Here is a 27669-nt window from a genome sequence, read left to right on the forward strand (position 1 = left end):
TGCTGTAATCCGTGACATGGGATTGTTTACTCCCAGACCTGCTTATTTCAGTTCCACTTGCCTCTTGCAAGTAGTATACCATTGTCAGAAATTTTTGTTATCTTTTTGTATTTCCATGTATTTCTTAATTTAATTCTAATGAACTTCTCTGATTTGAGAACTCAGACAAATCTTGTTTCATTTTCAGGTGCTTGGTCTTAATACCTTCTTCTGTCTTCACCTTCCTATCTGAGCAACACCATCCAGTTCAGGGCCACTTATTCCATGGTGTTGCTTCAGGAACTTGAAAAAGAAAGAAGTATTTTGGAAAGCTTATGAGCCAGGGTCTTCTTCCAGCACAGTCTAATTCTTCTCTCCCTAGTTTTTTTTTTTTTTTTTTTTTTTTTTGGAGTTGGTCTCAGGGGTCTTATTCTCTTTCCTAGTTGCATATTTACTGTGCTAATTTGATTTAAGAACACCTTTGATCATTGTTGCAAACACCAAGAGCAACCATAGCAAATGGAAAACATGACAGTGACCGTTGAACTAATGCTGCTTCAGTCACATTGACCATATTTGACCTGCATTTTTATGTATTGTAAAAAAGCTATGTTAAAATTTTTGCCATGTTTGCATTAGTCTGCTTTAATTCTTAATCTTTGCTTCCATGAGTGTGCTCTTGCAATTTTATCCCATCATTTTATCCTTCAATATTAAACATATTGGAAGTTGGTGATTATTACATAAAATCTACAATGAGTTATAGTTGGGGTTATTAAATGCACAAGGAAATGGGATGTGCTGATGTTGAATGTGGATCTTTTCATATCAGAAGTATTATGAATCAAATTCTGATATCTGTTTAACTTGAAAAAATTCAACATTATTTTAGAGAAGCTTGCAGAAATCTCTACTGCTTTTCCACATCTCTTTGCGCAGGAATATAAGTTGTAAATTATACTGGGTCACACTCTCTTGACAGTCACCCTGTATTTTCTGGTACAGAGTAAGGCCCGGCTGCCTTAGGAATGTCCTTAGTTCTGTATCTAATCCTGGATGAAGTCAAACAAAGGAAGATAGAAGCCCTGCTAAGAGTCACTTAGTAAATGGCTCGTATTTCTTCCTATATACTTATCATAAATGCATGGATGAGAGATAGAAATGGACTGGAAAAATGAGCCTGAGCTCATCGTCTTCTTTGGGAAACTATCCTTGAGTCTGTCACACTGCTTCCATCCCTTTTCATCTGTTCTCCTAAACAGGAGATATTTGGGTCCTGATCTGGCTCTTTACTGTGCAGTTCAGAGCTTAATTTTAGTGACTGAGATGAAGTGATACACCACAACTGAACACTGAGATGTTCTGCAGAAGTCTCTGTTTAGATCTGCTTTGCCTGTGAATTTAACCATGGAGAGCCACTTCTGGTACAGAACAAGAAGAGAATATGGTACAGAGTATATGTGAATGTAATGATTTGCCCAATTTTCATATGTATGTTCTAGTTAATGCTTCAGATTCAGGCAGGGGTTCGATTTCTGTCATAATGAAGTTGCACTTTTAAGCAAGAAAATCTTTTCAAATGTGTCCAGAATTACAGCTGATGTTGAGCCTAGTATTCTTGTGCTCTTAAACTGACAGAGATCAATGGTACATTTATGGCTCAAGAGACCTAGGTTCAATTTGTGATTGTACCATAGAGTCCCCACGGGATCTAAAGCAAAATACATCCTTTGTCTAGATCATTATTATAAAACAAGAATAATAATTATTCCTTTTCCCCACCAGTGGAATGGGCTGGAATCTAATGAGCCCAGTAAAGCTCTGAAATGCCCACAGTAATTAGTTTCTAATTTACTGAAGTATTCGTCTCTGATCTGCTCCTCTTATCACCACCTCTTATACCTGTACAAACTTGGTGCCACATGCTATCAAATCACATTTCACTCATTTTCACTGTTGCCACATTTCATTACTCAGGAAATGACTACAGAAGGTGCAGAGCAGTGGAAAACCAAACTGTCATTGCTGGCATAGTACCTCAAAGAACAGAGAACGTCCTGTGAGGAAGGAGTAGCACCTTTAAATGTTCAGCAGTAAAATGGCTGGTATTGTCCCAGTTTTTGTAGTTTACATCTTTGTCTGAATTAAATCTTTTTAGGTAGACTTTGTTCTCTTCACCCACCTTGTTCTTTGCACAGTTGTTGTATAGTTAAAATCAGCCTGAACTGCTTTCTCCATCTGTCTTAGCTTCCACGTTTTCTCCTCCAAAACATACTGTTACTTGTCCATAACATCCTATAGAATCGTGCTAATACCTTAGCCATAAATACTTCAACAGTGAACTGCTACTGAATTGATGAGATGCTATTCCCTCTATGGTATGGAGATCCTTCTCTTTGGATTGCTGCAGGTTCTAAAAAAGAGAAAGATCCAGGCTGTGTGCAGTGTAACCTAAATAGGAGAACATGGGATGAATAAATATTCATTGTATTGTGTCAAAGTCCTAGAAATTACAGAAGGAGCTTGGCTTCACTTAACACTCCTTATTTGTCAGATCTCATTTTCAGAGAGGAGGTTAAATTGGAGGCCCTTCTTTTCACTACTAACAGTTTACTAAATTCTGTATTTCCATCTGTTTGTACTGACATGCCTTCAGTGCCTAGCTGTGAATCATTTACTAATTATTTTCTGGAGAAAGCTTATCTCAGTTGGATTTTGTTTGCTTCTTGAGTCTGCTGTTGAAGTGCAGGCCATGCCTGTTTATCATCTGCATTGTCTTGCTGGAAGAAGTTTCTCAAAAATATTCAACTTACTGAAAAGTAAGTTTCATTTGTGCTGAGTACCATGCATGTTCTAACTTGCTGTTCCTGGCTGAACACTTGACATCAAATGGGCTGTTGGTTCTTTACACGGCAGCAAGGTTCCTGTAGGTGATAAACTTCTTTGGTGCTAACATGAATGATTTAGTGTTTCAAGCATGAAGTAACTTGTTATGTCTTGGTTAAAGCTGTGTCAGAGGGCACAACAGTCTGTCTGTCCATCCATGTCTGCACATAATGTAATGTCCAAAATACTTCTTGGAGTATCTTGTGCAGCTTTAACACTGCACAGAAATTAGATGCCTTAAATTATTATAGTTTTGTGCACTAGTTTATATTCTGGCATAAGCTTCAGGCTATACTTTGTTCTGTTTCCCTTCTATTTCTGTGTTACTTTTTGTCACAGTTTTGCATTATTAGGATATAGGATAATATATTAGAATTGAATCACTGTCACAAGAGTCTTTCCATTTTCTTACATAAATACTTAATTTGTTGCAATTCCAAGAGGAGATTCAGGATCTAATTCAGTAAACATTTCCTAGCACTATGCTTAATGCCTGTCATGGGCAATGTGAAAATGACTGTCTTCTGTATTTTTGTTAGACCTTGCAAACCTTGGAAGAGTGGAGGCAAGAGTTAGTACTCATCTTAAAAATGTCCAAACAAACTAATTATTTGAGAGCTACTTTTGCTAATTCGTTTAATTATCTAGCTCTCGTGAATTTGTCTATACTGAGCTAGAATGCAGAAGTAACGATAGGGTGCATCAGTTGTATGGAGAAATATTACTTGAATGAGATGGAAAAAACTAGACAGGATTTCCTGGCTCATTAATGCCATTAAAAAAAAAAAAAAAAAAAAAAAAAAGAAAAAAAAGGCATGATTCTCAATATGCAGAAGAGATGGCAGACTAATTATTGCAGATTGCATACATCTTAAATTTCCCATTCCAATTTGATTGCAACAACTCATTTTTCGCTGTCTTGGAAAACTGTTTTATTGATGTTGATGTGTGCTGTGAAACAACTGCACTGACTTATTTCATCAGTAGATCTTGTGCAGTGAATCCAAAACAGTAGATGAAGTGGGTCAAATTCAGTGAGTCTAGCCCATTGAATTTTGGAGGGTAGAAGCAGTGTTTAACTCTCCCATTGCACCTCAATTCTGCAGATGAACCCTGTTTCTAAGTATGACCCAAAATACAACTGTAGATCAAAACATTGTTGGAATAGTGTGATGAAATTTCCATGCTACTAGTCTGGGTCCGTTTTGTCCACAAACTATGACACAGTTTGTGAAGCTTATGAAAATGCCTTATGCAAAAAGTAAATATGTATGCTGGTCACTCACTTTCACTGAACGCAGTTAAGAGTTAGTCCCGGGGTGGTCTCAGGTTTTTGTGACTACTTTTGTGACTACTTTTGTGACTTAGCTGTGTTTGGGAGACAGCTTTTATAAACAAAAAGGACAAAAAGCAAATGGAAGACTACCGTCTAAAAGAGTTTATTCAAACCAGTTAGCCCCTTTCTCTTTGTGAATTATTCATGAGCACATTCAGAATCTGTGTCCATTACTGGAATTAGCTGACAAATGGTTTATGCAAACATGTAACAGCCTAAGGATTTCATACAAACTATTGGAGAGTGTGCTGTTACAGACTTTCTAGTCTCGGTATGTGATATGTTACCTAATTTTACTTGTGCTCCCTAACACGGAAGATTTCCAGGCTGAGGAAGAGTTTCTATACATGAATAGAAATGATGCTTTCTCTTTTTCTAACAATCCTGCAAACTTGCATAATAGCAAAGTGATTGAAAGAGAGCGAGAAGATGTGTAGCACAGTAGCCAGTGTTATTCAGACTAAGGTATTTTACAGCATTTATTCAATTCTTCTCTGTCTCTTAAAGATATTCTCTCATATTTTAATTATTAGGAGACTGGGCTATTCTAATCCTCTGCTGCTTCAGTTATCTGATAAACCAGATAATGAATCTTTCACTTGTCCTCTCTGATTATTTAGTTTTGCTCTTATTTTTCATTCTCTTTGCTTGCTCTACAATTAAATTCAGGAGTGCCATTTTTAATGTATTGACCTTTAAAAAATTCACATGTTTAAAATATTTCTGAAGCATTTGTCCCCTGTCATCTTTAACCCAGCATGATCTTTTGTTAAATAGGTTTTAGTTGGGCATTTGTATTCTACATGTCACTAGAAAAAGTGTAATTATTCATTCTATCTTACCACTTTACAATTGCTTGGTTACTGCTTTTTACAAACATACTGTTTTGGGGCCTGTGAATTTTTTTTACAGTTACATTCAGCAAGTCTCCTGTTGTGTCAAAATCTGTCTTCTGTCATGGATATCATCCAAAGTGCATAGATTTCTTTTTTCCCCTGTCTGAGGACAAAGCTTTAAAAACAAATTTAAGTAAAGCATGTTCGTCTCTGACTCATTAAAAGCTCAGCACTTTTCATTCTCTGTTGACTGGGTTGTGACCTGAACTCAATAATATCACACTATGTGTAATGAACAGGAGGTTAGAACTTGTCTCTCAAGCAGAAGGATTGGGAGCACTTCACAGAAGCTTAATAGGTGCTAAAATGTTCTTTATCTTTTCCTGTTGTCCTTTACACAAGCCATGTATCTGGCTCTTAGATTTCAGACAATGCTTTGTTACTTCCTAGGAAAGGCTGAACAAAAGCTGAAAAACAGGTTTACATTCAGTCTTTTCATGTTAGAGACTTACTAGACAATAACAGTGTTTTTTTGCTTTGCCTTCTACCAAGCTGGCCCTCCCTATTCCTAGATGGGCACATCACCCCGCTAGGTTGCATCTTCACTAGATTTGCCTCCCTTTCATGGGGTGGATGCCAGAGAGCAAAATGGGAGCCTTAACTGTGTCCTGGAAAGTGGGGAGGCAAGGATGTGGTGGAGAGAGGAGTGGGTGAGGGGATGCACTAGCAAAGAAGTATATTCTGCCACTTGCTTGAGGAAAGGTTGCCAAGGACTGTCTCCTGCCTTAGATTATCCTTAAGAGTTTGCCCCTTGGCAGACTTCCATGGCATCCCCAAGTCTGTACCGTGCAGCTCGGCCCTTCCACAGACTTCTATGGCAATGTGTAGGCCAGAGAACTGGGCAACAGAGTGCTGGGAAAGTGAGTAATGGAGACCATGCCTTCGATCACTTCTGTCGTGCTTAATCTCCCAGTGTTTTTTTTTAATTATCCTGCTGGGACTTACAGTCCCGCGCTGTATTGCATCTGCTCCCATTTACTGCACTATTTCTCTTTTCTAGCCTTTGATCAGCACTTTTTCCATAGAGTGAGGACTTTCATCATGTGACTAGAGGGTTTTTTAGTTGCTGAGGTTTTCTTAAAGTGTTATATAGCTTTCTTGATTGTTGGGAACCCCTGCAATTGTTAAAACTTCTCCATGGCCACAGTGTTTGTGAGCTGTGAAAGCAGGAATAAGAACCAGATAATGCCCTGATGGTTTAATAGAACAGGCCACATGTAGCAGGGTTTAGTCAGCATCCCCAAACTGGGAGCCTACTTTTGAGTTTCTTATCAACACTTGGAGGGCAGTCTTGCAAGTGTTGAACAAGTAGAATGCACTTTGCCAAAACAAACTAAAACAAAACAGAAAAACTCCAGCCAACTTTACCTTCTTGAACATGCTAGTAGAGTTGGCAATAATTGTTCTACAGTAGAATTGCTGCCTGTCCTGTTCTTCACGAGAGAGATTTGAGTCATAAATGGAGGGTGATAATTTGGAAATTGGAGTATTAACATTGGACTTAAAATACAGATGCAAAAAATTTTAATAACTCTCAAGCTTTTTCTCTGATCCTGGCAAGTCTGTAAGACTAGGATTCATTTCACTTAATTTTAGCAGCCCAAAAGGTTAGCATTTCTTTGAAGCTGGTAATCTAATCTCCCTCCAGAGTGAGTAGAAAGAGAGACACACCTCCAAAGGGCAGTTCTTACTGTGGGCTCACCTACTTTATCTTGGGATGGTTAATTGTATTTTTTTTAGGTGTAGTTTTCCATAGATCATTGATGGATCATAGGTAAGTAGTTTAGACTGGACCTGCCTCTCATAGTGCATAATATTAGGCAGGATTCCTCCCACTATCAACAACTCTATCCAGTAGAGAAAGCACTGAAGTTGGGAGGATAGAAAGGTAATAAAAAATATGGTGTTTTCAAGTATTGTAGCAATGGAGGAGGATTTAGTTAATTTAAATATCTAGTTAGATTGCTCCCTCTCCCCAGTAAATCACTGCATCAGAAGCAGCTAAGCGTCTACAGTGCGATATTTGTTTGGCTCGGAGGGCTAGGAGGAAAGGTTACTGAAAGCACTTAATGTGACAGGGGGAATTTCCAAGTGAGCTGCTGCAATATCGTGAGGTGTCAGTGTATATTGGAGCCAAGAGGGAGAGCACTGAAGACAGTTTAGAGAGTAAGCAGAGAATTTGGGTCAAAGTTTAGCTTAGAGGTAACGACCCTCTATATCTGCCCAGATTTACAGCGTTATGTGTGAGGAACAGATAAAATATCTCTGTCTGGTTAAAAGCACACTACACACTACAGTGACAGCTGCCATCCATTTTTATAAGTCGGTTAAAAGTTTATGGTCCCTCACAGGCTATATGGTGGTGATAAAATTATGACATCTTGTTTTAATGGCCAGAGACTGTAACGTGAATGGGAAATGGTAGGAATGCAGCACCCTTTTTCCCCCTGACCTGTACAACAAGATTAAACACTTCTGATCTGGCTTGAATGCCAATTTACCATGCCCTGAAAAACAGAGGAAGAAGATATATGTGATTACATTTGGTACTTGCTATTCACTAACAGCATGAGGCCACACAGTATTCTAACTCTCTTATAGTCTTCTGTGTAAAAACCAGCCACATCCAGAGCTCTCAATAGCTCTGAAACTATTATTATTATCACATTTAGAAACAGGCCTTGCACAATTTTTAAGCTCATCTGTGGAGTGAGTGGGTGAGTAGCCAGGCTAGATTTTGGATATGGAAGAAACATAGTAACCTAGTTAAATCCAAGTTCTTGTGGGCCCACCCAGATTGTCACAGTATCCTTGAGAAAAACATCATGGCCTCAGGCTCCACCAAAAGTAAATTACTGCTCTGAAATTCCTTTTAATCATGTTACTCACTGTTAGGGTGATTTCAATACTTGATCAATTATAATTAAAACATGTATTTTTAAAATGTACAATCAAAACAAATCTCTAGAGATAATGTGTTTAAGTGGAATTCCCAAGATTTTAGGAATTGTTGAAATCCATGGTCCATCTTTAGACTGAGTCCTGGGAACAATCAGCACGTGGTATTTCAGGGCAGTCTGGTAAAGTTACCCAATAAATAGACATGGGATATGCTGGCCACTGTAACATACACCTCCCCCAGTAGTTCCCTTTCCCTAAATAAGTTCTGGGGTTATGCCCTAATTCAAAGATTATTATTTTTTTTTTCAGTGTCCCAGCAATCCACAGGAAAAAGAGTTATACTGACTTTCCCCGCTATTCTCTTTCAGAGATACCAGTGCAGACGGGCAGATGTTAGAACGGTTTTAACACTAGTGTAGCAGTAAGGCATATGTTCCAGCCAAGGAGGTTAGATTTCAGCTTTTGTGTATGAAATGGCTTTTCAGAATATCAGTAAGTATGGCTTAAGTGGAGTTACTCAGCAAAGAGTTGTGACCAAACCAGCTCCCATGTCAAACATCAGGCATGGTAGCCAAATAAATAAATAAATAAAATCCGTTATCAAATCAGCTGTAACAGGTATAGGTAGGACGTCTAGTCATCTTGATGTGAGAGGCGGCAGCTGAACTCTTAATCGGAGCATTCAGTCCTTAATATCTCTTCTTCCGAAAGGAATCTAGACTTGGGACAGAACCTGGATGAGAGCTCTTATTAGTCCTGATAAAGAACGTTCTTTGCCATGAACTTAAAGTGTAGTTCTGCATGAATATTTATTCATAGCCTTCTCTCAGTAACAATCCCAGAATAGAAGGTGCACAATCAATTCCCAGCATTACTCTGCGCACCTATGTCCCAGACTCATAGTGTTTTGCAAGTATTTATAGCACTACCAAGTCCAACTTCTGTCTCTACACCTGTTCTATATTGTGGGGAGAACAGAGTTCAAAGAGGAGAAGGTATATTTCCTAAAATTATACAGGAAATCTACTGTAAAACGAGAATAGGAACACATAGCCCTTACTTCCTATATATTCATTCTTCATATATGTTCAGAGAAAGTGTCTCAGTTCCATTTCTAAGCAAATACTTACGTTTATTGTTCTCATGTAATGATACTTACTTCACCTACGCAACAGCATTTGAACTATTATTATGAATAAATGAGACTCAGGATACTTTCTCTCCCTCAGACTGCTTTGTTCTTTTCTCACGATAGATATTTCTAACCTCTCTTGCCTCCTCATATAGACTACTTTGTTAAGTAGTCTCAATAGCTAATCTCAATTGACATATTACTTTGCTATTTTCTCTTCTGAAAATGATGTCCTTGAGACTTTGTTTGCATTTGCACAGAAATCTTTTTCTAAAACTGCTACACATTCTCATCCTACATTGAGATTATCCATGAATAAGTCCAAAATCTGGTATTTCCTTTTTCACATACCCCATAATATTTGTAAGATACTGCCTATATGCATGTAAGTGTTTTATCCCAAAATATTTAAATTGTCCATGAATCAAGTGCATTCCTAGATACATTCTTCAGAATAGCTTCAGAATTGCCATCTGAGTGATCCTGAAAGTAACTTTCTGAATACTTTTGCTGATTATTCTCTTTAGGATGTTATTGGCTTGAGCTGCCTGTTTCAACTCTCATTCTTTTCATATTGTTATCATTAGAAATTATTTTGGATGGGAGGGACACCTGCTTATCAGCACCGAAGTCACATTCTAATGTGAAAATGTTGTTTTCTATTCTTCCCCTTAATTTTTCAATTACTATGTCATCTTCTAAAAATTAAGCCAAGTAATTTTGGGGGAAAAATGTTTGCTTACATGTTTGTGAAAGATACTCTTTTAGAAGAATCCATGTTCTTGGACAATTATTGAAGATTTAATCTTATCCATTCTTTTCTTCCTCTGTAAATGATTTAGAAATTACATAATTTTGGAATCTTGCATATCAGCCTGATCTCATATTGCTCACTAGTTGGAAACTATTGTTGCCATGGAACTATTCTATTCTGCCATTTCATGTGAACAAACTGGTATCAAAATTTGCCATAGATTATTTTATGGTATTTTTTGTTAACTGATTTCAAAATCTGTCTTAGATTTTATTGTTTCTGTAGTTATCTCCTGTTACGTGGCGTACACCATCTATTAGAAGAGAGATTTCTTAGAAAGTTGCAGGATCAGAGCTTAGAATTTTTCTTTTCAAGTATTTCTGTACATTGACAGAACATTTTAAAATAGAGATGATACATTTTGGGAAGTTTTTTTTTTTTTTTCACTCTAATTCACACTGCTTTTTAAATTGGTTTTATTTCATAGCACTTGCATTTTTCACTGAAGTATCTTTGCATCTAGGAGCACTCACCAGGGACTGAGTTGTGAATTACCAGGAGGCTTTCTTGTTCTATGCATGCCAACCTGTATGTTAATTTTTATTAATTTGATGCCATTTCCTACAGTGCTTATAGAAAGAGCTTGATTCATAGGTCTCAATCCAAGGTCTTTTCCAGCTATTGTTCTATCTCTGTGTGTATAAGATGTCTGTGACTAGCTGTTAAATATAAACTGCTCAAAAGTAATTACAAATTTCATAGTTGGCCATAGGGGAAAAAATCAGCTTTCTCTTGTTTTGCCTGTGAGTACTGAGCATTCCTGATGACCAAGAAGCACTTTTGGAGTGTTCTGTGACCTTGTCAAGCAACATATCAAAGAAGAGATTTTTTGTGTGTGTGTGTCATTTTCACTACATCTGACACTTCAGTTGAAGCTGTCAGGCAGTGTGGCTTTTCTGGTTTTCTTTTCTCTTGCTTTGGCCACTGTGAACTCAGATGTTATGTATAACCTCTGTGGTGATCTGCTTTTTTATGGTCTGTTGCAGGATTTGTTTTTTTGCTATATGTCAGTAGTGCACATCTGTTATCTCTCAAAAGAAGTTTGCAGCTCTGCTTTGTACATGGTACACAGATATTTTCTCTAGTCAGCTCTATCTATCCTGTTATAGCTGATTAATTATGGAAGCTGAACACAGCTTCTGCAGCAATCTTTGTTAATGTCAGTGAGAAGTAGCAGTTATAGAAGAAAGCATTTTCCGTCTTTTATCTCCTTTTCAAACCAAACTAAAGATTTCTCCAACTTGTCATTTTCCATATGTGCAAGCTGTTCAGTGGTCTGTGTGTAGCCAAGTAATCTAGACTCCTGCTGCATAGTATCCTTACAGTCAGACTGCTCAGGTGCAGCTCAGACCACCAAGTTTCTTTGGTGGAAGCTCTGGGCAGAATTTTCCAAAAGACTCTGCAAAGAATCCAAGGAATGAACAGATACTGAGGCATCTCTTCCTCCATCCCCATAGTGGAATGGGACTCAGCTCACTGCGGGCTCCCTAGGCGATACTGGGGTAAATGCAGGGCTCTTGCTGCTTTCCTCTGTAGCTAAAGAGTTTTCAGGCCCCTGGTGTTGCCACACCTGTGTACTTAGGTTTGCACTACAAAAATAAACAAACATACAATATTGGTAACACAACGTAACTTGTAGCAAAACACAAAGGAATTTTTATATGCACCTTTTATGGGGATCTAAGCCATTTAACAGATTGTTGAACCTCACACCATTAATTTTTACAGCTTCCATTGCCTCTGGTATTTATATATTGCTAACTCTATCATTGCCTTGTACGGTGCTTCTTAACTACCAGTCCTGGCTCTGTGATTCTGGGAACAACTGCAGAATCACGCGTTGCTCCAGTCAAGCCTCTAAAAACAGTGAGTGCCAAGATCTTCACCATGTTGGCCCTAGCTCTGCAGGGTCAGGCACAGAGAGGGCAGAATTTGTCCAAGTGGGGGCTCCATCTCATTCCTTTCCCTTTCTAGTATGAGCATCCAAAACAACCCCTTTTGCTTTGGGAAAGCAAGAATACATCAGCCTCAATGTATGCTTTGCTCTTTTCACTAGTGAAAAGCTTTTCCTTCCTGGATGTTAGAAAGATAATATATGAATCTAGCTATCTCTGTTTGTTTGTCTGATCATGCGAAGAACATTGCCTTTCATTTTTTTTTTCCTTTTTTAAGGAGAGGTTTTTAAATTATGTGAGATAACCCAGGTCTATATTTTCTGTTTTTCTTTTATCATTTTTATTAGAGTCAAAGGATATGAAAGATACTGCAAAATTATTTTGATAATCCATTTGTGAAAAAGAACCATTGAAACGACAGTGAATTATTTTAATATATACAAAAAATACATAATTGCTTCCTTCTCTTCCACATCCAAAAATAGATTCTGTTCTTTGTTATTGTTGCCAATTCATTACTTACAAATCAATCTGATTTAGGGAGAAAATGGCTACCTTAAAACAAAGCTAGATGCTGCCACCCATAGGTTTGATCCACACTCTGCTTTGAATTTATCCTAGTTGAACTGTACTTTTTCTGAATCCTATGTAAATTAAACTGTCTAAGTCCCACTCAGGATGAGCTAGATGAAGGATTTATAAGAATTTGTAAAATATAACTAGTGTATGCTACGATAATTGTGGCCACATAGAAAATTAATAATGATGAAGTCAGTCATTTTCTAAACCCTTTCAGTTAGATGGGTAGCAAAGTCATTTCTAGGACAGCGTTTGTAGCAAGTAAAGCGAAGATAGGTGCCCATTTCAAATGCAGGATCCAGGCACAGCAGCTGCATTTGCTGCTCTGTTTGCTCCACTGCAGTGGTGACAGTTGTGCTACAAACCTCTTACCTTACTTCCAGAAGCTGGTAAAAAAAATGTAGTTAATATAAACTACTGGGTAGTCAGCCTGAGAGGGTATTATCTCAGCTGATAATAATTTATTAAGCTCTTCTTTATTAAGACTTCCTTCCATCAGGAAATTTAGATAGGAAAGCTTCACTGTGAGGCCACGTGGATTCCCAGTGGAAGAGGCCTGGCCTGGCCTCGCAGTGGAGCTCTGTTGACCTATATTCTGCACAGACTTTAGAGGTTATAGATCCTGCCTGTGTGGAGACGAGGGATTTATTCATGTCATTATCCCGCTGAATGAGAGTGAGTTACACTTCACTCTCATGCTGCTGCTGGGAGCTGTGTTTTACAGCTCTGGTTCTGCTAGCTCACAAGTAAGGCTCTGCAGTGAAGCACCAATACAGCATCAGGACAAACAGAGCAGCTGCAGTTTCTGGCATCCTGCAGTGTGTGAAGTACAGTGTTCACTTGTTCACCCTTGACTGTCTTGATAGCAAACTAGGAGTTTGGTAACAAGTGAGATTATTCTAGGCTCTCTCCCTGGAAAATGCCTTCAGAATGTGTTAATCTAAGAAATAATTACTGCTGCCTTTCTTACTACCTTTTAACCAATTATGCCTGCTTAAGATATTACCTGAAATAAATTAGAAGAAACATAAGATGAAGGTTTTGTGATTTTGAGAAATGTGGCCAGGAATGTATATTTGATCACTTGTTCCTTTTGGTTCCATAGTTTGTGCATTTGGGGATTAAAGCACGGAAGGAATATGTCTCTTCCTTTCTGACTCAGAGAGAAATAACCTATTTTTCTTTGGAGGAGGTGAAAATAGTTTTCTTGCTTGTTTGGAACTGTTTTACTCACAGCATATGCTCTTTATAAGCCCTCCACCGAAACTTTTAGAAATGAAGGTACATGTAGGATATTCTTGCCCAACTTCATTTACCTGCTTTGCTTCTGCCTCTCTGACAAAGAAGTGGTGGGTCTGTTGATACGGTTCAGACTACAGCTAAGCCAAATGCCTCCCCCACTGCTACCACCTAAAGCAGAGATCCAGTTCCTTAGTGAACTAGATATCCTCTGTAACTCTCCCGTAAATTCACAGGCCTCCAGGGTTTTCTTATTTTCACAAGTGTTCTCTGCATCCTGCTGCTCAGTGGTGAGGGTCACTCACACTTCCGTAACATTCAGTTTCCTGCTATCATGATCAGCAGAAACACAGAGCCATGTGGAGATTGCAGTGGCTGGGGTTGAGTCTATCTGAAGCTTCAGGACTGTCTGGAATATGGGACAGAAGCAATTTATTAGGCTAATTAAGAATACAGCTACATCGCTTTTGGTCTCAAAGTGCCGATGTGGTCGTATCTTACCTTGCTGACATAGCCAAACCCTCAGGTGCATTTGCTGCCACATACAGCAGCCAAAAAGGCAAAGGAATCTCTCCTCCTTCATTCTACTGAGATCTTTCAACATCTGTGATATTAACATCTAATGCAGAAGGAAACACAATGTGCATTTGCACATTCACTTTAAACTTGTAGCACAGGTTTCAGCTTACATTCCCTGCCTGGGACACAGTGGCTTTCTCACATAGTACGGGCCTTGGCCCATGCTGCGCTGTGACAAAGGCACTTTGTACAGAAACATGCGTGCACCATGGCACAAGGTAAGGCTGTACAGCTCCTCTCCAGCCCTCAGTCCTGCAACAGTTTCAGTAGTCCTGAATTTGAAGTTACGTGAATTATTAGCCCCTGTGACCTTCACTCCGAATGAACAGCTCATTGTTTGCTGTCAGGTACAAGATTTGGCAACTGGGGACATTACCTAATGCCCTTTGCTTTACCCCAACACAAAAGTCACACTGAGGGATCTTCTCTTGTTTTCTGTAGGTTTGTGCAGTCTAGCAGTCATACAGTTTTCTTGTGCCACTGTGTCACTGAGCTATTACTTTCTCAGTCATATCTGTAGCATGCAGATCTCTAAATGGACTGATGGTCTTGGAGTCCTGAGAGCAAATTCTCAACTTTCTAGTGAGTCAGAAAAGAGCTCAGTGTGTGTGTTCAGTAATAGAATGTGTTGAAAGGGATGCAAAGGCTGTGAGCCCAAGATGAAAGTTACTGGAAGCACTGATGAGCAAGCAAAGCCTTGTAGATTGTGTTTCCTTCTTCATTAGATGTTAATATCTCAGATGTTGAAAGATCTTGGTAGAATGAAGGAGGAGAGATTCTTTTGCCTTTTTGGCTGCTGTATTTGGCAGCAAACATCAGGAGAGACAATGAACACACTAAGGTTGTTGTCCGCTGAAAGCAGGTATTGAGGAAGCTGTAGTTGCCTGTGTCTCATTAAATTTCAGGATCTGCAACTTCTGTGGCATTGTCAGCAGCTAGAAAATAACAACAACAAAAAAATGTTTTTCGACAAAGTAGAGTTACTTTAGGTCCTATTTCAATTGCAAGGACTAAGCTTGTTGTTTAAAAAAGGAACAGGGAGAAGTATTGTGATTTCTTTTACCGAAGCAGTATGTCTCCAGAGTTAATTCCTTTAATATTCATGTGTTTCATGTGTTTTTATGTGTACAAAGAAGGAAAGGAGAATTTATAAATAAATATTTGTAATTATTTATTTATATAAAGGGTAGCCTGCCAGTTAATTTTGTTTCTCTTCTGCAGCCTCCTCCTCAGATATATGATAAACAACTGGATGAAAGGGAACACACAATCGAAGAATGGAAAGGTAATCATAGCTTGGAATTATTTGGGAAAGTATTTCTGTGGCATATAAGCCACATCCCACTACCAAGTGTTGCTGTGTAAACACAAGAGAATTCCTTTGACTCTAAGAATATAGCCCTGTAAGCTGGTACTTTAGTAGCAAATATATAAGAAGTATCCTGAGTGCTATCATTATCTGATTGCACAGGATGATGTGAACACAGGAAGTTCAGATTCCAACACTTCATTGAAATCTGAGGTTATCATCTGAGAATAGGCTACTGTTTGGCAGCACAGTATGTCAGGATTTTTCTCAAAGGAAAGAACATTGTATTATTGTGCTGCTTCGTTCCTAGGTAGTGTAATATTAAACAATTAGTCTATTCTAGTTTACCCTATTTGACTCAGTTCAGCTCCAAAAAGGAGAGGAGGATTAGGGAGGAGGAGATCTCAGGCAAGCAGAGCTGTCAGACTCGTGAAAACAAGGTAGGGCTGGCCAAGTGAGCCTATGGGAGTGCTGTGACAAAGGAGCATTAACCGCCATTCCTTTCCAGCTGAAGAAAAGATACCTGAGCAGTATAAAAATTAATATAAAAAAATCAAAGCCCAAACTGAATATTACTGTGAGTAGTACGAGGACAAAAGTTGCTTTAATGTTTGCATTCTGTCATCACATCATTATCTGGGAAGGTTTTGCTACAGTCTCTTTAGACCGTTTTAAAGAATGGTACATCTGGCCTATTTTATTTCATTAGAATGTGTTGCGTAAGTGGTCAAACTCTTCCCGGTGCATTTGTGGCTTCATTTTGGAGTGAGGTGTGATCTGACTCATCTTCCCCCTCCTCGCCCCCACTTCACCCTCCAGCAGGCTAAATACATTATAGTAATAGCTACCTAATAGTGCCAGACTTTGAGTACAGATTGTTACTTAGTTCACAAAGGGAATAACAGCGGAAACAAGGATAGGCAAAAGAGCAGGAGAGAGGAGGAAGATCAGTTAGTAGAGGAGAAGACAGAATTCATTTACAGTTAATTGCATGTATTTTCAAAGCACTGTTTGCATTCCATGAATTTTTCTGTTTCTGATAACAAGCATTAGTTCCTGTTTGTAACTGTTCTAATTTTGTCTTGCAGAACTCATCTACAAAGAAGTTATGAATTCTGAAGAAAAGACTAAAAATGGCGTAGTAAAAGGACAGCCTTCTCCTTCAGGTACTCAGCCCCATTGAATAACCTCAGTGTGTTTTCCACAGTGACAAAATGAGATTGGAGATAGCTGAACCCTTTGGAATAACACCAGCAGTTATATATGCCAAGTTCAACAGTTTTAATGCAATATGGTGATCATAATGAGCTTGATTAACTGAATTGCAGTGTCATGTTAATACTTAAAAATTGGTTTACATGCTTAGATGTTGAACGTGTTTAGGGTAATATGTTGTTACTGAGGTTGTTAGAAAGTCCCTCCAGGAAAAGCACTGCATGGGCTCCCTGACTATAAAATTAAGTCAGATGCATACAGTGTTAGGGCAACAGGTCAGCAGTCCTGCTCCATGCTGTGGTGATCAGACACACAGGGCAGCTTGGATGTGCCCCTGTAGAGCCCGAGTCACATGATTTGCTTTGCTTTATATTCCCTTTTTCCCCTACCAAGTCCTTCACAAATAAGTCTCTGGTTACCCTTTCCCATTGGCCCAAGTTTTGTTCACTTATACACTTACTTGGTATTTGAGACATGGTTACCCTGGTAATTTCTCTGGAGAGATCTGTGGTTATACATTCAATTCTTGTGGATGAGGAGGCTTATTTCACACTTATTATAATAATAGTTATTAGATGGTTATTGACTAATACTCTGCTAGTCTGTATGAGCAAAATTGTTGATATTAGCATATATCCATCTGTTTAACATCGAGTTCTTCAGACCTCATAAACATCATGTGATGGGACCTAGTCTGGTAATTTATTCTTTCAGAAGTCTCATAATGTTCGAACAGCTTGATTATGTGTTTGGTTGACACTTTAGTGAGAAGGGAAAGTTTTTTTTCGAACATAGACTCTTAAACTTTTGTCACAAAAATTCTCCAACAAGTTTTATCTGAGCAAAATTTACATCATATATCTTTTTGCAGAAATGCAAAGTGTGACTGCAGATACAAATGGATATTTGTGAAGGTACACTTTAACTGGCAGACTGAAAGTGCCCAGATTTTGAACATAATGTTTCAGTCATACTTATGGGTAGAACTTCTAGGGAGTCTTTATGGAAACTCTGATTGTTTAATTCAGTGTCTTTTACATATTTTAATTCAATTAAATAAATTTTTGTGAGTTCTCATATTTCACTTGCCACTGTGCCGTATGAGCTAGCTTAAAATTTGAACAAGAGTGCATCATTAGTAGCTGATGGGACAAAGGGAAACATGATGACAACTGAAAAAATAAGTACCGTGCTGGCTAGGGCGTATTAGAGCTTTAGCACTGCATCTGGATTTGGACTTAGATAAAATAAGATACAATGAAAAAAATAAGATACTTAGATAAAACAAGATACAATGAAAGCAATTCGTTGTGTTCTTGCTGAGCAGTGAAGCAAGTACAGGACATGCGAATTTCACTTACAGAAATATTGTGCCACCATTGAAAATAAATCTCGGGCCCTGACAGGTATCTAATAAATCCTTATTCTTTAATATTGCTACCCTATGGAATGGTGGTTGCAATCTGATTTATGAGGCAATAGCATTGTAGCTGCTGGTTTCAGGAATTAATTTGTGACGACTACCTTGAGATTACCTATACATATAGTTCACATTCTGTTTTCCCATGTGGAAGGTTTTTATTATTTTTTTACGAACTTGTGATTTCTTAAGTGTTTTTCTTTACTCTTCCTCTTTGTTTTTATAGTTAGGCCTGAGCAAGTATAGCAATTGTTTAAACATAGCTCTGAGATAAAGCTGGTAAGTTGCCCAGTAGCTTTCCCATTTTCTATGACTTTGTGCACTATTCAAAGGATTGCGAGAATGACATAAAACAAGTCACCAGTTTGAGCATGAGGCAGATGAGGTATACTTAACCCAGTAAAAGACATACATTTGCTTGTGTTTCTAATTTAATAAATCAAACTACCGGAATAGTCAGGGTTCATCACTTTTCTAAGAAAGTAGTTTCAGATAATTGTGACCAGGTAGGAAGGATTTATAGACCTTACCTGATACCTCATCAGTAGTGAAGGCCAGGTTTAGTCTCTTTCTACCATAGGAAAAGAAAGTTGTATTGTGTAGTCTTGGTCCTTCATACATCCCTGTAGTTCTGTTGAATTCAGCAGATTGATAATGAGTTGCAAGATAACAACGTAAGTGGTAAGAGCTGCCTTTGCTCACTGGGTAATGCAAGAAATGAGAGGAACAAATTTTGACAGGAAGCTGATTTGATTAGGTGCATATCATGGTTCTTACACTGAGCCCAAACCACATGCTGTCCTGTTTTGAGGTCTTGGTGAATTGGTCCTCATTGAAGGTGCTATGTGTGATATTGTCTCTGGTGAAATGCTTGTTTCCACTGTTGCAATGTCATAAATACATTGTTTATGCTGAGAAAGGCTCAGAGGGTTGTCATCAGTGGCGTGGAGTCCAGTTGGAGGCCTGTGGCTAGTGGTGTCCCTCGGGGCTCAGTACTGGGCCCTATCTTGTTCATCTTTGTCATCACTGACCTGGCTGAGGGGAAGTCTGCTGATGACACCAAGCTGGGAGGAGTGGCTGAGGCAGCTGAGGGCTGTGCTGCCATTCAGAGAGCCCTGGACAGGCTGGAGAGCTGGGCAGAGAGGAACCTCATGAGGTTTGACAAGGGAAGTGCAGAGTCCTGCACCTAGAGGAAAATAACCCTGTGCACCAGTACAGGCTGGGAGCTGACCTTGTGGAGAGCAGCTCTGCAGAGAAGGACCTGGGAGCGCTGATGGACAAGCTGACCATGAGCCAGCAATGTGCCCTTGTGGCCAAAAAAGCCAATGGTCTCCTGGGGTGCATTGGGAAGAGTGTTGCCAGCAGGTGGAGGGAGGTGATCCTGCCCCTCTACTCAGTGCTGGGGAGGCCTCATCTCGAGTGCTGTGTCCAGCTCTGGGCTCCCCAGTACAGGAGAGACATGGAGCTACTGGAGAGAGTCCAGCGTAGGGCTACAAAGATGATGAGAGGGCTGGAGCATCTGCCCTGTGAGGAACAGCTGCAGGAGCTGGGCCTCTTCAGCCTGGGGAAGAGAAGACTGAGGGGGGATCTTATCAGTGTGTACAAGTACCTGAAGGGAGGGTGTCGAGGGGATGGGGACAAACTCTTTTCAGTTGTCCCGTGTGACAGGACAAGAGGCAGTGGGCAGAAACTGAAGCACAGGCAGTTCTGCCTGAACGTGAGGGGGAATTTCTTCCCTGCGAGAGTGACAGAGGCCTGGACCAGGTTGCCCAGAGAGGCTGTGGAGTCTCCCTCTCTGGAGATCTTCAAGGCCCGCCTGGATGCAACCCTGTCTAACATGCTCTAGGTGACCCTGCTTGAGCAGGGAGGCTGGACTAGATGATCTCCAGAGGTCCCTTCCAACCTTTCTGATTCTATGATTCTAGGTGATGACTAGCTATCTCCCAACCACCTGGTACTAATAACATACCTGAATCTAAGCTGTGATGTAGCTGAGGCTTGAGCAAGAAACCAGATATATGTAGCTACTTCCCTGTCTTGTTGGAAATTTAGCAGAAAGAACAACCAGGACCAGGCATGGCAAGACCATGTGCAATGCTATGCAATACACTGTAACTGGTTAATCTTCCACGAGGTGCTAGAATAAGCTGATACATAACATGATTTGCCCTGTCTGCAGGATTAGTTCAGCAGCAGTGAAACATTCAAATGTTAGTTTCTGCTGGGTACTTGTAAAAGTCCCACTGTAAACAAGAAAATAGAGGCTATATTTATTAATTTATTAATAAATTTAATAATTAAAACAATGAATACAAGTATATCTATATGCAGTGTAAAACCTAAAGCAAAAATTGTAGCATGTGCATTTTTAGTCAGAAAGGCAAACTGCATAGTGCACATTGTGTTGAGCTACTCAACAGCTTGGGATAATGGCAAAATACTTAAAATGTGTATCGTAGGGAGCTGGCAATTCTTGACATGCAATAGGGAGATGAGGAAAGAAAAGATCTGTGCAATGCTTCACATGAAACTTGGTTCCAAGAAATACATTTCTCAAAGGAATAAAGATATTTTGAGAAATAAATTCTGATCTGGAACTGCGAAAGCTGCGCAGAAAGATTTCTGTGCCTACAAATGCCCATCATTAAATGTAAAATAGTCAAATGCACATGCATGTAGTGGATCCTGCATCTAGCTATCTGCCAGTTTTGTATTCACATTTGTGTATCCATTTTGCAAATAAATTCAGGCTTTTGAATGTTCAAGATATTTCTTGGATAAAAATGCTCTCGCATGTGAGTAACAGACATGAGCTAGTTAGAGAAAAAGCTGTAGAGATATTCTCAAATATCCAGGATGTTTGTCAGCTCTGGCTTTCTACATTGGTATCTCTCTGAAGGCAGTGTTTCAGTTTTCTTTTTTTGTGAATACCATTTGATAGGAGGTAAACAGAGAAGTGACTTGCCAGGACTTGGCTTTTCCTCAGCCAGAGCATGCTTGATGCAAAAGATAAGCTTCTGCAGAAAGGCTGATCGGCTTGAGGAAAGCAGTTCTGATTCCTTTTGTTAGTTCTTCCTGAAACAGTATTTTGTCCTGCTGCATTTTTCTTTGTGTTTCACCTGAAGAGCTCACAATCCTTTCTGTTTTCTTCTTTTAGCCATACTTCAGGCTAAAAGCGAGCCTTATATTTTTATCTAATAATTTCCCTCGTGCTTTTATCCAGCTGTGCTGGCTTCCCTTCAGTCTTGCTTAAACTTTATGAAGGTGGTGGACACTGGTCTTGTGCATCCAAATACTGTCCTAGTAAGCCTGTGAGAACTTCACCACTGCCACAAGCTTTGCCATGTTTACATAGCTCTCCTAAGATAAGCTGGGCATAATGTTGGGGGAGGGAAGGTTAGTACTTCGTGCTCTTGCTGGGGTGCTGAATCTAAGAACCAGTGGGCTCCGCTTGGCAATTTAAGATCTTTGAATTCTGTTGCTGTCCTGTTGTCTCCCATAACATCGAGATTACTTCAATAATCCTAGGGGCCTGTTTGCTCTTGCACAGGGGAGGCCAAACCGCTCCCACAGCTGCCTTTCAAAAACAGTTACAGAAAAGTTTTAGTCATTGTTATATGTCATCAAATTAGAACTGCACAGTTTAGCACAAATGTTCGTTCTGAAAGATCTATACATGAAAAGCAAGAGGTCTCAACTATTCAGAGATGAAAAACAATTTGCTTCTTCTCCTGGAAGACTGAAAGCTGCTGCTAGAATAAAACCATGCTGGTTACTACCCTACTTTTGTCTCCTTTTCAAATCCAATATGAAGGTGGCAGCTGCCAAAGTGTCTGGAAACTACAGAGAAGTGAATGACAAGTTTAATACCTAAAACACATGGAAATTGTCCTAGCTTTAAATAGGTTTGAAATACGGCTTCTGAAATCACACTGACGTGTTGACTCTAAAAAATCAGCTGGAAGTTCATTGGCAGTAATAAGCAAGAAGTCAGTGGGATTTTTTTTTAAGACCACTAGCTCATAATTTACAAAAAATAGCTCGAGTACACTCGTGTGCTGTGTTCTTTAGGATAGGAAATGTTTCCAATCTGATCCTGATTTAAAAGAAGAAAAAAATTAGCTGATGTCAAGATCCCAATATGAGGTTCATTCTTGATGATGTTGTTATCCTTGATGAGTTACAAAGGGGAACCACAGAATCAGAGAAGGGCTGAGGTTGGAAGAGACCTTTGGGGATCATCTAGTCCAGCCTCCCTGCTCAGCAGGGTCACCTAGAACATGTCAGACAGAATTGCGTCCAGGCGGGCTTTGAAGATCTCCAGAGAATGAGACTCCACAACCTCTCTGGGCAACCTGCTGCAGCTGAAGCTGAAGTGTAGCTTGGAAGAGTTTAATGGCAGAGTTAGGAACAGCTGCCAGGAGCTCTACCTCACCTGCTTTAACGTCTTGCTCTTTCCCTGGAGTCATAAAGCCACGTTCCAATCAGAAGCTTCCTGACAAAGAGCAAAATCATAAGCAGGGCTCTTTTTCCCTTTTGGATGCAGCTCTGTCATTTCTGCAGTGTTTCACCTGGTGCACATCCCTTCAGGAACAAGCTGTTGTGACACCAGGCAGGTGCTGAGCATGGCAAATTGAGCATCAGTTGTTGACAGCCTTGGCTAGGTTACCCAGTGTTACCACTTCAGCAGTGCTTTGTGCTCTGTTGAATTCTTTAGTTCTGTCATTTAGCTTTGGTGTGGTTTGGATTGGTTTTGTGGATATTCTGTTAGTCTTGGGGCTTTGAGGCTGCAATAGTAACTATCAGATCTACGTATCATGTCATAAGTAGTTGTGCTGTAAGCTTGACAAGCAATAACATTAAAAATGTACTTTCCAGAAACTTATAGGTGAGTTAGCTCTTGATGAAGAGGCTAGAGCCTTATTTATTAAACTGAGTGATGTTGAATCAGACACAGAGTACTGATCAATATGAATGGAATACGTGTGAAAAAATTCCTGCCAAAAAAGATGGAAACTTGCTGATTTCAGTCACCAGTGAGACATTATTGAGACCACTATACCTTTGTGCAGCGTTTACAAAATTGTGAGGCTAAGTATTTTATTTTCCAAATGTATCAGGAGAGTAAACTAATCCAAGGATTTTGCTGATGCTGGAATGACTTTGAACTACTACAACAGCTGAAAGCAGTGCTCATCTAGAGATCTGAATGTGAGCGTATCTGTCTCTCTGTTTTGTGCATACACACACACACATATATATACATATATATATATGTATACGTATATGTAGTGAGGTGTATAAGGGGAATAAGAATTTGAGAAAAACAGGTAGAGGTGTGGTGTACTGGCTTGTTTTCTGAGATTAATGTTTTATTGCAAATTGGAAAGCAACAGAAATCGTTTCCTTCTTCCCGTATCACCATATATTTTGCATAGGCTATATAGATTGCAAATAATTTCTGTATTAAGAATATGTAAGAGTTCTGTATTTTTATTGGGATTATATTGTATGTTCTCATGCTTACAAAGGCAGACTAGCAGTCTGTCTAGTTCGAGGAAATAAAAACTCTGTACAAGTGAGCTGAAGAAGCTTTTCTGTAGCATAAGAATGAAACAGTACGTACCTGCAGAAGGAAAGTGTGTATGTCACAGTGAATAGCTACTACTTCCAGCCCTGCAACATTATGCAAAATCACATTTTTAGAATCATGGACATTTTAACTGCATAAAGAAGTTATAAGTAATGTATAAATTAATGTATTGCAGACAATGGTAATTTTGGTGGGAAGAGGAGGACAAAATCAATGAGCAGAGTGAAGGTTGAATAGTCATAGGTACTGGATAAATACATTGTTCACATAGTTCTGCATTTATAACATAGCTGTCATCTCCATTTATAGGACAGATAATACTTGCTTAACAATATTTATGGATGTAATAAATGTTCAGTTACGTTAATGATAACCTCGTAATGGTTAATTCTCCATTTTACAAAGTCGCTGTGTTTTTAAAGGTAATTATATGCTACTATCACCATTTTACAGAGGACAGGTAAACAAATGCCCAGAAACCGTCACAACTGAAATCCTTGTCTTAGTCTTTTTGTCCTTAACTAAGAGGAAGAACCCAGCTTTGCTTCCTCCACACACATCTTCTGCTCATTGCCACCAGACTGCATGTTCCTCTTTTTCTCACACTGCATTATAATGCAGTTCTTCTAAAGTGTCTGCAAGAAAAGTAAGACTTTATGAGAGAATGTGGAGAGTGGGTTTTTTTGGTTTTTGGAATCATCTCATTGGTGCGTGTGTGCCCAGCAGACATATAATCTTTCAGTATTTTGTAACTTTAAGAAGGCTAGATATAAAATGCAGTAGTAAGCACAAAAGGAACTACACTTCTTCAAAAGAGACTGTTAATGAGAGAGAATTTCCCATTGAGGTATTTTAATGTTATCCGATTCCTAAAGATTTGTTGTCTTTTGTGGCTAATTTTCTGCTCATGTTTGCAGTTGGTTAAAGTGGTCTGTGTACCTACATGCCTGTTGCCACAGGGTGCGTGCCCTCTGCTTTTGAAACTGCGAGAAGTCCTGGAGTTTCAGGTTTAATCACGTTGATGTTTGTTTTCTTAGCGCAGGTGCAGCAGTGAACAGCAGTGAAAGCCTCCCTCCATCCTCATCTGTCAATGACATCTCATCCATGTCCACTGATCAAACACTGGCGTCTGACACAGACAGCAGCCTGGAAGCTTCTGCGGGACCCCTCGGTTGTTGCAGGTGACTAGCCGCCTGCCTGCGAAACCCAGCGTTCTTCAGAGGATGATGTAATTTAGGGGAAAAAATTAACAGGAGTTAAGAGATGAAAAGGAAGAGAAATAAAATACAAAGATTTAAAGGAAACAAACAAAAAAAATCTTTTCAGCCTGCTTCTCCTTCAAAGTTATGTAATGCAGCTAAGCTCAAATGTATATTTAACTTATAGTTGCTCTGCTTTGGTCTTCTTCCAATGATGCTTACTGGGGTGAAAAAAAAGGAGGTGAAGAAGCCTTTTTTTTTTCCCCTTCCCCTAAGATGTAAAATTTATGGCTGCAAAACCAGCAACCTGCAACTGTCCTTTTCACACTGGCATGACAAGGTGTGCAGTAGCCACTCAAAAATGTATGAGTGTGTATCTGCCTTCACTCTCTGTTTTGTCTCCTTCTGCCAATTGAGGCAGCTTGGGGTGAAATGTGTTTTTCTCAGTATACAAATAGCACGTGCATACACATGCCATTAGAAGTCTGGAAGTGTATGCAGCTGTGTGTCACTAGAAGGACACACATCTGCATGTATACACAGTGTGCATTCCATAACTAAATGGCCCATTTCAGATGAACTGCATAAATACATATATGATATCTTAGCAGTATATATTCTATTTGTTTGTTCAACATTAGGTTGCATATCTTACATGTGGACTTGTGGAAGTAAAAATAATGGCATCACACTGCAGCTCCCTCAGACACTTGAAGATGTAGCAACAAAATTTCTGCTGAGAGATGTACATATATTTTGAGATAATACCTGTTTGTACTGAAAGAAGATGCCATAGAGCGTCACATAAAGAAAATGTTCTTTTCTTTGTGATTGTTAACACTTGTTATTCTGATTTTTAGAGCAGATATGCCATGCTATGACAAGGTTAGAAGGAAGCACATGTATCTTTGCAAGCTACAGGGAACAAGAATGAAGATCTTTTCGTGTATCTCAGCCCAGAAAGATTTATCTCAGTGAGCAACTTTTCCATTTAATATTAAGTGAGTTATTATCTTAGTTTGTAGATAGGCTTGCTATTATTAATTACATTGTGTGAGTTTGTGTGTTAGGGGATATGACAAGGTTGGGGAACAGATTATGGTCAAAGGGACATGCAGAGTTTATGGGTTTTTTTTATATCAAGGTCTTTAGTAAGTCAGTTGAATAGGGAAAGGATATTTGCAGCCCACTCCCTCTCAGAGTGTTTGCTGCTAAGAGGTTGTTTTCCTTTTAAATTATTCCCTTGCAGGAATCTCCATGGCTAAGAGAACAGGCCTTCTTTAGGGGCTTTCGCTGTTCACTTGCCTGTGACAAATCATCTTACTCCCCAGGAAGTTTTATCAGCTGTGTTGCATGGAAAAGGTTGACCAGGTGATAGGTCTAGTAGTCCTGTGTTCTGTGGAATAGCAAACAATACCAGCTAGTGCACTGAGCTCTAAGGGCCTAATCAGGTGTCTTAGACAGTTATGCTAAGTTCCGAAGAACCCAACAATGACTGAAAATCAAATGGATTTTTGCCAGATAATAAGTAGAATTTCCATTTACAGTAGTAAATGACAGCAATTTTTTTAATCAGAGAATGCCAAGAGTAAACACAACAATTCAGGACAACTGATCATTTTTCCAGCCAAAACATTAGTTAGCATTTCACATTGCAAGAGCACAATTATCTGAGTTGGAAGTCAATTAAGACTTGAGGTTCTCATCTCTATTCTTACCAAAGTGCGCCATGTAAACTAAAATGAGGTAATTCACACTTTTCCAAATGTCAGAAAGACAAATTGTTTAGAATATGTTTTTGGATATTTTAAATTCACTGCTATTAGCTATTCAATTAGCTTTTGCTAAAATGTAACTGTTTTGTTAGGTAGCTCACAAATCTGCCATTCTGTGGTTAGGAGAAAAATCTGAGTATCAATGAGATTTTGTTCAAAGGAAAGAAAGCTAATAATGAACTTCTCCCAAGGGGTGGAATGAAAGTCAGGTAGGTATAAAGTAATTTCAGAGCCTGTAGCTCTGAGCAGTCTCAAAATTGCTGTGGAAAGTGTACCTGTCCCCCAGGTATATTTTTGGTGGATTTTTTTGAAATTTTTATTGAAAACAAAATTAGGTTGACAGTTTTCTAAGAACTCAGAGCAGTAATTGTGAAAGCAATAATTTACTACTGCTAAAAATATTTAGCAATATTTTCTCTTAAGCCATGAAACATCAAGTCATTGTTTAGTGATGTAATTCTCAGTTCGAAGCCAATGATCATAAAAGTATTCAAAGGTAAACAGCAATGCCTTGTGGGTATGAAGGACAGAGGGTAACTTCTTAGCAATAATAAAAGGTATTACTTCCAGATATAAATCGTCACAGATAAAATACAGATAACTTGCATCCACGTTACATCTCTTACTGTGCACCATTTGGGTGTGTTATTTACCAAAAAAAAGGGGGACAAGTTTCTCAGAGAGATGAAATTGTATGTAAGAGGAATTGCAAAAATACCACAGAATTATAAACTAGGAATAATGGCAGTGCATTGCCAGTGATGTTAAGAAGATGTGGCACAGGCCATAGCAGAGAAACCGTTTATAGTAAATAGATACCTATGGTAGAAAAATACTCTCCTATGTTTCAATTGTCAAAGCCAAAAAAACTAACTTAGTCCCACGGTATTATTCAGTTTTGTTTGGGTTCATGAGTGCTGGG

General features: G+C 39.1%; 1 protein-coding gene across 6 annotated transcripts in view; it reads left to right on the forward strand.

Annotated features, from left to right (window-relative positions):
• Positions 1-25053, forward strand: part of MAPK10 (mitogen-activated protein kinase 10) — a 91771-nt gene extending 66718 nt beyond the window's left edge. For 4 of the 6 annotated variants that reach the window (XM_062575081.1, XM_062575082.1, XM_062575084.1 and 1 more), the window contains 3 exons: positions 15458-15521; positions 16634-16711; positions 24816-25053. In XM_062575081.1, the coding sequence (XP_062431065.1) occupies positions 15458-15521; positions 16634-16711; positions 24816-24958 (285 nt within the window). In that variant the 3' untranslated portion in view covers positions 24959-25053. Of the gene's footprint in view, positions 1-1241; positions 1253-15421; positions 15522-16633; positions 16712-24815 lie in introns of all 6 variants that reach the window. The other 2 variants (XM_062575083.1, XM_062575085.1) reach the window with 2 other exon arrangements.
• Positions 25054-27669: the final 2616 nt, after the last annotated feature.

Source organism: Rhea pennata, chromosome 4, assembly GCF_028389875.1.
Source record: "Rhea pennata isolate bPtePen1 chromosome 4, bPtePen1.pri, whole genome shotgun sequence".
Lineage (NCBI taxonomy): Eukaryota > Metazoa > Chordata > Aves > Rheiformes > Rheidae > Rhea > Rhea pennata.